The sequence below is a fragment of the Dreissena polymorpha genome, chromosome 2, assembly GCF_020536995.1.
Source record: "Dreissena polymorpha isolate Duluth1 chromosome 2, UMN_Dpol_1.0, whole genome shotgun sequence".
NCBI classification, from domain to species: Eukaryota; Metazoa; Mollusca; class Bivalvia; order Myida; family Dreissenidae; genus Dreissena; species Dreissena polymorpha.
This window is the reverse complement of record NC_068356.1, coordinates 115,845,017-115,857,097: the sequence shown is the minus strand read 5'-3', so window position 1 is coordinate 115,857,097 and position 12,081 is coordinate 115,845,017. Positions and strand designations below refer to the sequence as shown.

Here is a 12,081-nt window from a genome sequence, read left to right as displayed (position 1 = left end):
GGCTCTTTTTTAATAATGTTTACAGTATTTTACATATTTTTTTGTTATAGAGCATAAAAATATTTGTAATGCATTCCTGCACTTCAATATATCAATTAAATAATTGTCTAAACAGAAAAATCTTTCATGAACATAATCTTGTAATCTTACAGTTTTTATAACACAATATACAATATAACACAATATACAATACTTTTTTTAACTATTTGGGGAGGCTGACGGAAAAAATATGATAGGCCTCATAACTGCATATAGACTTGAATGTCAATAATGTCTAAGACACTGAGTTATAAGCATTAGTTACCAACAGCTTTGTCACAGCTCAACAACCTTTGGTTATGGCAGAAAAAAGACGCCTTTTTAGTATGTAGAAAAAAACTGAAATAACATGCATATTCACTATATGTCCATGTATTCACATTGCAAGTTCTATCAATGAAGCTTAAGTACTTTTTGAATTCTTGTAGGATCCAGATTTAAGTTTTCACTTATTTCTGAAACCATAACAACCTTTATTCTGATAAAAATACTGCAACGCTGTGCAAATTCCCTGTTCGACCCTCTATCCATAAACATAGTTTCATCGATACTATTTTAGTTGTTACAGTATACATATTTTAGTTTTGACTTATTTCTGAAACCAAACCAACATCAGCCTAGATGCTTCTAAATATTTCAGGATCCAGATTTGGACAGACAAATGTACGGAGTAAACTTAGAGTCCCCTCCATTGAAAACGATGGTAGGCTTACAAAACCTCATAAATGTGTCACTGGTAAGTATAACAAGATAACAAAAGTCATTAAGCCTGTAATGTAGGCGTTTGTTGTTGTTTTCCCCTATATGTACCTCAATTTCAACTTGCTTCTTCTCCGTCTTTTTTTTTGTAAGTCTCGAAAACAGGCGTCCTTTGTTTTTGCTGCCTACGTCTGTATAAAGCGATCGCAGTCCCTCCAGATGTTGCTGAAACATACAGGCAAATCTCATGCTGTGGGTCTACAAGATCTACAACAATCTGTATTATTAAAATTAAACACTATTAAAGTAAGGTTGATTGCATTAAAGCCACGCTGCATTTCTTGGGCAGAAACAGTACTTTGTGTATTATTGAGAGATGCAAATGCATTAAGCCCAGTTTTCCCAGAGCGCAGCTTATTTGTTATTTGGGTAACAAGGGCTGAGGACCATACAAGGTCCAGGGCCAATTGTAGGTCTTACATTACCTGATGTGAAGCACCTCAGTTAAACATCTCATGCAAAAGACAAATTTGAAGCTGACTTTAATGGCTGACTACAATAACTATATAGGACCTGCATCATTTAAAAATGGTTAATATGCCACGTGCGACAAGTGTAGCTGTTCCATAACGTGACGGAAGGTTTCGTGTTCTAATTAGCAGACAGGGTAGCTCAAGTAAATACTCTGCATATGTCTGGGCTGGTCTGGAGCTACACTGGCCGCAAAAATCATAGCACCCATTCTATATGAGGTGGGTCTTTTGTACTTGTATAGGCCGCACCTTTTTCTCCTTGATGGATTTTGAGGAATCCCTGTTGCGTTCCTGCCATGCGCGGTATAGTTTGTCCACGTCGTCCATGCCTATGTCACCGAGTTTGTAGCTTTCAATGATCTCATCAATCTCATTTAGCGCTGATGACCCCATCGATCCAGGCGACAGCAAGTCACGACCTGGTGGGGAGAATAATTATTCATGTCAAGGGTATTTAGAATTTAAACTCTGTGGTACCTACTTGATATTGCTCTAACAGTTTCATTGTTTTTTGACTATCAACTGACAAATTTAGCATGTATATATTTTTGACAGAATGTAATGCTATATGGTCAGGATTGGGAAACACCTCTGAGGTTGTAAGTACCATTTTCACTGAGACCCATTTTCACATGACATGGTTCATTAACCATGCACCACCATCTTCTCACCAAAATAAACTAGAGCTGTGAATACCCCCACATGCTGCATTGACACATAATATTTTGCATGTCGTCTTCACAAAAAACAGCGGACACCATGCTCAATTTTTAAAACGCACTAAGTGACCCCTTGACCTAGTTTTTGACCCAGAAAGGCCCATGTTCTAACTTGGCCTTAAGATCATCTCCATAAAACTTCTGACCAAGTTTGGTGAAGATCTGATGTAAACTACTTGAATTAGAGAGCGGACACCATGCTGAATGTTAAAAAACGCACTAAGTGACCCAGTAACCTAGTTTTAAGCCCAGAATGGCCAATGTTCAAACTTGTCCTAGAGATCATTTAGATAAAACTTGTGACCAAGTTTGGTGAGGATTAGATAAAAACTACTTGAATTAGAGAGCGGACAACATGGTGAGGTTTAGAACGCACTAAGATACCCCAAGACCTAGTTTTTGACCCGGCATGACCCATATTCAAAGTTGACCTAGACATCATCTAGATACAACTTCTGATCAAGTTTGGTGAAGATTGAATGAAAACTACTTGAATTAGAGAGCGGACAACATTGTGATGTTTGAAACGCACTAAGTGACCCCTTGACCTTGTTTTGACCCGGCATGACCCATTTTCAAACTTGCCCTAGACATTATTAAGATACAACTTCTGACCAATTTTGGTGAAGATTGGATAAAAACTACTGAATTAGGGAGCGGACAACATGGTGAGGTTTAAAACACACTAAGTGACCCCGTGACCTAGTTTTTGACCCGGTATGGCCCATGTTCGAAATTGACCTACACATCATCTAGTTACAACTTCTGACCAAGTGTCGTGAAGATCAGATTTAAACTACTTGAAATAGAGAGCGGACACCATGCTCAATGTGTAAAACATACTAAGTGACCCTGTGACCTAGTTTTTGATCTGGCATGGCCCATATTCGAACTTGGCCTTCAGATCATCTAGATAAAACTTCTGACCGAGTTTAGTGAAGATCAGATGAAAACTACTTGAATTAGAGAGCGGACAACATTCTGAATGTTTAAAACGCACCAAGTGACCCCGTGACCTAGTTTTTGACCCGGCAAGGCCCATGTTCAAACTTGGCCTAGACATCATGTAGATACAACTTCTGACCAAGTTTGGTGAAGATCGGATGAAAACTACTTGAATTAGAAAGTGGACAACATGCTGAATGTTTAAAACGCACTAAGTGACCCCGTGATCAAGTTTTTGACCCGGCAAGGCCCATGTTAGAACTTGGCCTAGACATCACCTTGATACAACTTCTGACCAAGTTTGGAGAAGATCGGATGAAAACTACTTGAATTAGAGAGCGGACAACATGCTGAATGTTAAAAACGCACTAAGTGACCCCGTGACCTAGTTTTTGACCCAGCAAGGACCATGTTTGAACTTGGCCTAGACATAATGTATATACAACTTCTGACCAAGTTTGGTGAAGATCGGATGAAAACTACTTGAATTAGAGAGCGGACACTTAATAGGGACCGACAGACACACCGACCAACCGACCGTCCGACCTACCGACCGACAGACAAGTTCACTCCTATATACCCCCTTAAACTTCGTTTGTGGGGGTATAAAAACATTATCACTGCTGCTACATTAAGATCATTCAATTATTCAAATTCTGGTGTCTTTTCCCCTTATATATGATCGGTATGATCCTGTTAAGAGTTGCTTGCAGTTTTTTTAAAACAATTTTTTTTTGAGAGTACGGAATACAGTTATCCATAAGTCAGGGCTGGACTTAAACAGTTTTCCCATCCCATGACCACCAAATTAATGGTCCAGACATCTTAATAACTATTTAACTTAAAATTAACCATCACTGGCATAATTTTGGTAATAAAATGACCTAATTGACCAAAATTCCTTCAAAATATTGGTACATATGATATTCAATGTTAGTACAAAAAGTTCCAGTGCAATAAGGTCAAGATGAGATGAGACGACTTCCTAATCAACATTTTATAGCAAGGTGTTTATCTACCAGTAACTCAAGTGTATTCACACTTCTGTTAGCTTATTTATTCTTCCTTCATGAAATCTGTAACCAGTACAAAAAATTGTGGATAAACCTGCATGATATATGACATGACATCACATGAAGACACATGTATTCATTAGAGCGCAAATATTGAAAGATCTACAAGTTACAGACTACAGCCTTTATGAACACAGTTTCAGCTTTCATGACCAATGATAGGCATTCAACCTACAGAAGGAAGACTATTAGAGCACATATCACATGAGTTGAATACCTCAGCAAAAATAATCTTCCTCATTGTAGATGTTGCTATTAACGTCATATATTATCAGAAAACAAATTGATTTGAGCCTTGTTCTGAGAAAACTGGGCTTAATGCATGTGCGTAAAGTGTCATCCCAGATTAGCCTGTGCAGTCCACACAGGCTAATCAGGGGCAACACTTTCTGCCTTAACTTGATTTTCAGTAAGGAGGGACTTCCTTGAAACTAAAAATACCATAAAAGTAGAAAGCAGACTGCACAGGCTAATCTGGGACGACACTTTACGCACATGCACTATGCCCAGTTTTTTCAGAACCCGACTCATTTATGTTTGAACTGATAGTGTCAGTGTAAAATATTTATGTTATAAAGAAGGGCACTTAAACCTGAGTGCAATACCGAGAGCTTTATCTTACTTTTTACACATTTGATTTAATGTGACCCATTTTTAGAGATATTCACCAGTTAAAAAGCATTAGGTTATTATTCACATGTGTGGTGTCATTTCTGTAAATAATTGACAAAAATTACTGCCTAAATTATAATTTGTACATTATGTTCTATATGTCATCAGTCTGTCTATCTATCTGATTTAAGACAATACATAATATTATGCATTTTTTATTAGATTTCTTTATTTAATGGTGATTTTATTATAAACATAACATTATTAGTGTTTATCATCTTGAATCACATTATTTTGATAATGAGCTAAGATTAGTTTATAACATATAGCCACATAAACATTTTAATATGCTCCAACTTTCTGATAAGGTTACAATATACTAAATGATCGCTTCATGTAGGGTTACAATATACTAAATGATCGCTTCATGTAGGATCGCTTCATGTAGGGCTGTACTCTCTAAAAAAATATCATAGTTGACAGGAAGGCATGTTTTACACTTTTTACTATTATTCGGGTGTTATCTTTAGGAGATAATGGTAGGGCATGAATAGGTGTTCACTACTGAATCCCTGAAATATGATAAACTTGAAGACTATAGTAAACCATTGCACTAGAAAAGGTTACATTCCACTAAGAAACGGCCGGAAAAAAAGTTGCAAAAACAGTTGATTTTGATTTGTGTCAAGTTCTTTAATGCATTGTACATGACATATCTTTTTAATTGCATAAATCGATTCCGCTTAGAATGGCCTTTAAGAAAAGGATGGAGGTCTCTATGTGCAAAATGTTGCATTTATTTTTGCTCAAAGTTGTCGCTTTTACATTGAATTATATAGGGAAACTATTTAGTATATTATGACCTAAACGCAAAACCAGGCCTAGTCACAAAGGAGCTGTATTTACAGAAAATCATAATTTTTTTAGTGGGATATGACGCGTTTTGGCAAATTTCACGGAATAAACGCGTTTGTTTCACAAGTTAAGGAGCATTGTGAGTTTTTAAGAAAAACAAGCGTGTTCAGAGGTAAATAAGAAAAAAAACGTACAAAAACTCGTCTTGAGCATCTCAAATCGCAACAATTTGTGCTGAAAGAGCTCATGAACACGTTTTAATAGTTGTTTACTTCTTTTTCTACCTAGCTTGTAACAATATTCCAGTATTTTGACCGATTGTTATTATTTAGGGTAAACGTTTTACGCCTGAACACATGTTACAAATCAAAGCTCCGAACGCGAAAGCCACATAGCTTATCAGGCGTTATAATAAAATGCATTTTCAAGCATTTCTACGTGAAAGATTGGTCTGAAATTTGGCATGCACATAGAAAATAGGTTTATAAGTATCAAAAAGTGCTTATTTTTCGCGATGTTAACAGTAAACGTTGTATTATACGCAAAACCAGGCCTAGTCACAAAGGAGCTGTATTTATAGAAAATCATCATTTTTTTAAGTGGGATATGACGCGTTTTTGCAAATTTCACGGAATAAATGCATTTGTTTCACGAATATAAGGAGCATTGTGAGTTTTTAAGAAAAAATGCATTTTCAGAGGAAAATAAGAAAAAAAAAACGGACAAAAACTCGTCTTGAGCATCTCAAATCGCAACAATTTGTGCTGAAAGAGCTCATGAACACGTTTTAATAGTTGTTTACTTCTTTTGCTACATAGCTTGTAACAATATTCCAGTATTTTGACCGATTGTAATTATTTAGGGTAAACGTTTAACGCCTGAACGCCCGTTATAAATCAAAGCTCCGAATGCGATAGCCACATGGCTTATCAGGCATTATAATAAAATGCATTTTCAAGCATTTCTACATGAAAGATTGGTCTGAAATTTGGCATGCACATAGAAAATAGGTTAATAAGTATCAAGAAGTACTTATTTTTCGCGATGTTAACAGTAAACGTTGTCTTATAGGTTACAATATACTAAATGATCGCTTCATGTAGGGCTGTACTCTATAAAAAAATATCATAGTTGACAGGAAGGCATGTTTTACACTTTTTACTATTATTCGGGTGTTATCTTTCAGAGATAATGGTAGGGAATGAAAAGTTGTTCTCTACTGAATCCCTGAAATATGATAAACTTGAAGACTATAGTAAACCATTGCACTAGAAAAGGTTACATTCCACAAAGAAATGGCCGGAAAAAAAAGTTGCAAAAACAGTCGATTTCGATTTGTGTCAAGTTCTTTCTTGCATTATACATGACATATCTTTTTTATTGCATAAATCGATTCCGCTTAGAATGGCCTTTAAGAAAAGGTATGGTTATGGGGGTCTCTATGTGCAAAATGTTGCATTTATTTTCGCTCAAAGTTGTTGCTTTTACATTGAATTATATAGGGAAACTATTTAGTATATTATGACCATAATCATTCATTGATAAGAGCCTTTTCACAGATTTTGAAGTTTGTCATTGTTTTAAATTGATAAATGTAAACATGGGAACTAAAGAGTTCAAGTTTAGAACAAAAATAAAATGAAAGAAACAAAAAAAAGTAATCCTCGTCTGGGCTCCGACAAACCCTTGAAGTAAAAGTCTAGCACTTAAACCTATCGGCCATCCGTGCTCACCAACCATTGCATGAATTTTATTCCTAAGACAAGCAATCCTCATAAAGTCAGAAAATATAACAATAACAACAGATCTTGCCAAATTATACAATTGTTTCATGTTTGTAAGGCTTTGTAATATTGTCAGGTTGTTAAAATCGTTACAGATGCATATAATGGATATTTTAGAGCATGGTAAATGTTCAGTATTACTGTTTCCTAGCAAAAAAACATAACTGCAAAGAAAATTTGCAAATCTGAAACAGTTTTCATGCAATTTTGGCAATTTATCAAAATGTGAAAAGGTCCATTTAAGAACAGTTTTTGTTCTGAATTCAAAGTAGAGCAGTGTTGGGTATATTTGATCTCTGAAGCTAATTTTAGAAATGTTATAAAAGCTTTTATCTGGTTATAACTCTGTTTTTTAATCATTTAGTCATTGTTTATAAATTATGTAAAATAATAATTCTTTCTGTATATTTCGATTTTAATCTCACTGGATTATGAAGTTTGGATGTAAATAAAAACATCAGTCCTATGTGTACAACTTTACCATAAACAGAAATTGTAATCTTGATTTAGCAGCTGAAAAGATATTCTTATTTCCATTAAATAAATTTAGTACTGTAGATGTAAATATTATATTTATTTCACAATCAAATAATATATAAGTTACAGTTTGGTGAGTTATTATGTTCCAAGCATATCAAAAACTAGGTTTGAAATAAACTGAAATTGTCAACAGGTAATTATGAACAATTGATTTTTTAAACAGTTCATTTGGTTTTATTTAGAGACGCATGCAAATGGAGGTACACATTTTAATATTTCCTATTTTACACCATCATCCGCTTTGTTTTGTTTCATAACCTTAACTTTCATTTTCTGCTTGCTTAATGTGAATTAATAAGGTGAATCTTGGCCTCAAGAAGTATATTTTTAAACCTGTAAAATGAAGAAGACCCCTGCTTAAGATGCCTTTAAATGCCAAACTTTTTGATTATGTTATGTTGGACAGCTTATTTTTTGAATTAACAAAACAGTATAAAAAGATCGTTCAATTACACAAAATCTGGAAACTGCTCTATACTCTTAATCTGTAACTTTAAAATATGAGCAGGTGATTCCAAGTCTGTAAAAGTAACTCAAACACGTACTTCCTCCCATGGGGTCATCATCCGGCATCATGCACATGGCTTTTGGGTTGTATTGTTCCCCAAGATTCGGGGGACGTATGGGCTGGGGCTGGGCTGGCTGCCTCTCTACACGGTTGCCAGGGTAACTGCTGGGGATTCTAGTCACGACGGGTGGGGAGGGCTCTGGGGTACGGAGCTGGCTTGGTTTTCTTCTTGGCACTGCAAACAATACATGTGTAGATACAAAAATTAAGATGCTTATAAATGATGGGTAATAATGTAATAATGGGTATTATGCCATATACACATTCATACTGTCTGTTCATGTCACCTTTTAAGTCATGCAAGGTTTTGTGGTCTAATTAGCGGCCATTATGTCTCCTCATTAGAGTAAACGGACACTGGAGCTGCGGTATATCTGAATATACACACTGTTTGGATGTATGATAGAGCACATGTTCGCACTACCAGCCTAAAATTTTACCATGATGTTTGATGGAGTTCTAGTTCTAATTTGTTACTTTGTACTCTACATCATGAAAAAGAACAATTAACAAGATCGACACACAGTAAAAAAAAATATATAGTATTGGAAATTGTAAATTAGATATACTATTCAAATATTCAAATAAACAATCCTTTTCATATTCGAGTTTTGTGATCATTTTTTTATATCAAGCATTGTCATTTTGCCAGAACAAGCGAGATTATGGGACAAAACACTTATTTACCAGGAGGTGCCGGCTCTGTAGGTTCATGAATGTCTTCATCCTCGTCAACTTCCACAACTTGGCGTGAGGTCTTGTCTGTTCTCTCATAATCATCTTCTGGAACACGCCCCTTATATACGTATGATCCAGGGCTACCACTCATTTTGAGGTACCCATCTCCAGTCTCTTCTGTAAACAGCATTAATTTTAGGTCTTAAAATTCAAGCACACTATACAAAAGTGTTATGACAGCATTCAGAATTTTGCACTATCTTTTAAAAAGAACTGAGAATTTAAGGTGTCATCAAATCTTTTAAATGTTAAAAATTCCTTTCAATTTTTTTATTTATAGAAGGGAAATCATTTAATTATCTAGTATCACATGTGCCAGAATATGCTACTTACATTTGCAAGTTTGCTATAAATAACACAGGTTAACTTCAGTTTTCTATCGGAAAGTATCGTGGCTTGATGTTTCATTTACAAGACGCAATGACATTTTTAAAGACCCGCATCATGGGAAAATGGGTATTATGCAGCATGCTGCCAGCGTAGTTCAGCCTAGCCTGTGCATCCACACAGTCTTGTCAGAATGTGCATACTGGGGAGGATACTCAGGAGATAACATGAAACCTTGAGTGCTTTTTTTATAGAGGAATGTGTAGCCAAAGACCAGACTGCACATGTGTGCAAGCCGGGCTTGGGCTACGCTGGCAGCATATGCCATAAGACCAATTTTTGAATGACGCGGATGTAACAATTTATTGAATGTGTGGAAAGAAAACTGGGTCTTAATCAAATATGAACATATCATCTGTTTCGATGACAAAGAAATACTTTCATAATAAGTCATGTTAGGACACATACAATGTGATCTCAGGAAGTAAAGTTTGTATCTATGAACACTTTTATGTAGTTTTACATATGTGCACTCCATAACAAACATTTTGATGGATATGCGACTATTAAGTGAAACACCACAATACTTAAACCTTTGTCTTTAATTGTCTTTAATTTAATAACTTGAAAAGCATACATTTGATACCTTTCTATCAAAGTCAGGATAAACGCAGAATATCTTTTTTTTAAAGACATTTCTTGTTATTTTTGTTTCATTTATCAAGAGAGTTAACAAACAAAAAGTCGATGATGCACGTCACACACTGCACGACGCAAACATTGGACAAAGCGTGATCATAACAGTTCACCTTGAGCATTTTGTACTCATGGAATTTAAACGAAGTTAAATGCCCAAATGACATATATACAGCCTAAAGCGTGTAATCTCCTATATTTATAACTCAATTTGAAGCAGCATGTGAATATTTCAAATATCCAGTTGTATTAGCCAACAAAATATCCCCGATCATTCGATCCGGGGGCATAAAAATATTGCAATAACTTGTTTTTTCTTTCTATTTTACCTCCATGGTCAATAATACTTACTGTTGGGTGTGTTAGTGTAATCTGCTAGCTGTCCATTCTTCATCCGTGTGTACAGGTCTTCAATTTGTGTGTTGTAGTCAACCATTTCCTGCAAGACACACAGCACAAGGTGGACACACAGCACAAGGTGAACACACAGCACAAGGTGGTCTGACAAGTTGCTGCACAGACATGACTGACGCAGTAGTGTTTTAGGTTCAGATGTTTAACAATTTGATGTTTCCCCAATACAATTTATACATTTATATAAAGAAGATTGCTTTAACATGTCATAATGGCTCTTAGAATAGCGATTGCTAATGAAATAAGAAAACAATGAACAATTATATGACTATTCAATTAAAGGGTAGAACACAAACAAGAGGGCCTGAAAGGCCCAAAGTCGCTCACCTGAGATAACAAGATATTATTGGGACAAATCTTCTGACCGAGTTTCATGAAGATCGGAAAATAAATGTGGCCTCTAGAGTGTTAACAAGGTTTTACTATAGCCATATAAGTAAAAATGCCCCGCCCCCTGGCAGCCATGTTTTTCAACCAACCGGCATCATTTTTTAAGTCGTCCAAGATATTATTGGGATGAATCTTCTGACCAAGTTTCATAAAGATAGGACAGTAAATGTGGCCTCTAGAGTGTTAACACGATTTTACTATAGCCATATAAGGAAAAATGCCCCGCCCCTTGGAAGCCATGTTTTTCAAGCAAACATAATTAGTATCTAATTCATCCAAGATATCATTGAGACCAATCTTCTGACCAAATTTCATGAAGATTGGACAATAAATGTGGCCTCTAGAGTGTTAACAAAGTTTTACAATAGCCATATATAGCCATATTAGGGAAAATGCCCCGCCCCTGGTGGCCATGTTTTTAAAGCAACCAAAACCCTTTACGAACTCATCCAAGATTTCATTGGGACAAATCTTCTGACCAAGTTTCATGATGATCGGAAAATAAATGTGACCTCTAGAGTGTTAACAAGGTTTTACTATAGCCATATAAGGAAAAATGCCCCGCCCCCGTGGTGGCCATGTTTTTCAACCAACCGGCATCATTTTTGAACTCGTCCAAGATATTATTGGGATGAATCTTCTGACCGAGTTTCATGTAGATTGGACAATAAATGTGGCCTCTAGAGTGTTAACAAGATTTTACTACAGCCAAATATTGCCATATAAGGAAAAATGCCTTGCCCCTTGGCAGCCATGTTTTTCAAGCAAATGCTACCATTTTCTAACTCATCCAAGATATCATTAGATAAATCTTCTGACCAAGTTTCATGAAATCGAAAAATAAATGTGGCCTCTAGAGTGTTAACAAGGTTTTACATAGCCATATAAGGGAAAATGCCCCGCTCCCTGGCTGCCATGTTTTTCAACCAACTGATATCATTTTCGAACTTGTCCAAGATATTATTGGGTCGAATCATCTGACCATGTTTCATGAAGATAGGACAATAAATGTGGCCTCTAGAGTGTCAACAAGATTTTACTATAGCCATATATAGCCATATATGGAAAAATGCCCCGCCCCTTGGCAGCCATGTTTTTCAACATACCGGCATCATTTTCGAACTCATCCAGAATATTATTGGAATGAAT

The 12,081-nt window shown here is 35.9% G+C and overlaps 1 protein-coding gene across 5 annotated transcripts in view; it reads right to left on the bottom strand.

The window, feature by feature from the left end:
* Positions 1–12,081, bottom strand: part of LOC127868621 (phosphoinositide 3-kinase adapter protein 1-like) — a 74,069-nt gene that overhangs the window by 17,323 nt on the left and 44,665 nt on the right. For all 5 annotated transcript variants that reach the window (XM_052410521.1, XM_052410525.1, XM_052410524.1 and 2 more), the window contains exons 6-10: positions 10,480–10,567; positions 9,055–9,222; positions 8,345–8,542; positions 1,521–1,690; positions 850–963 (exon numbers count right to left, since the gene is read on the bottom strand). In XM_052410521.1, coding sequence (XP_052266481.1) covers positions 850–963; positions 1,521–1,690; positions 8,345–8,542; positions 9,055–9,222; positions 10,480–10,567 — 738 coding nt within the window. The remainder of the gene's footprint in view (positions 1–849; positions 964–1,520; positions 1,691–8,344; positions 8,543–9,054; positions 9,223–10,479; positions 10,568–12,081) is intronic.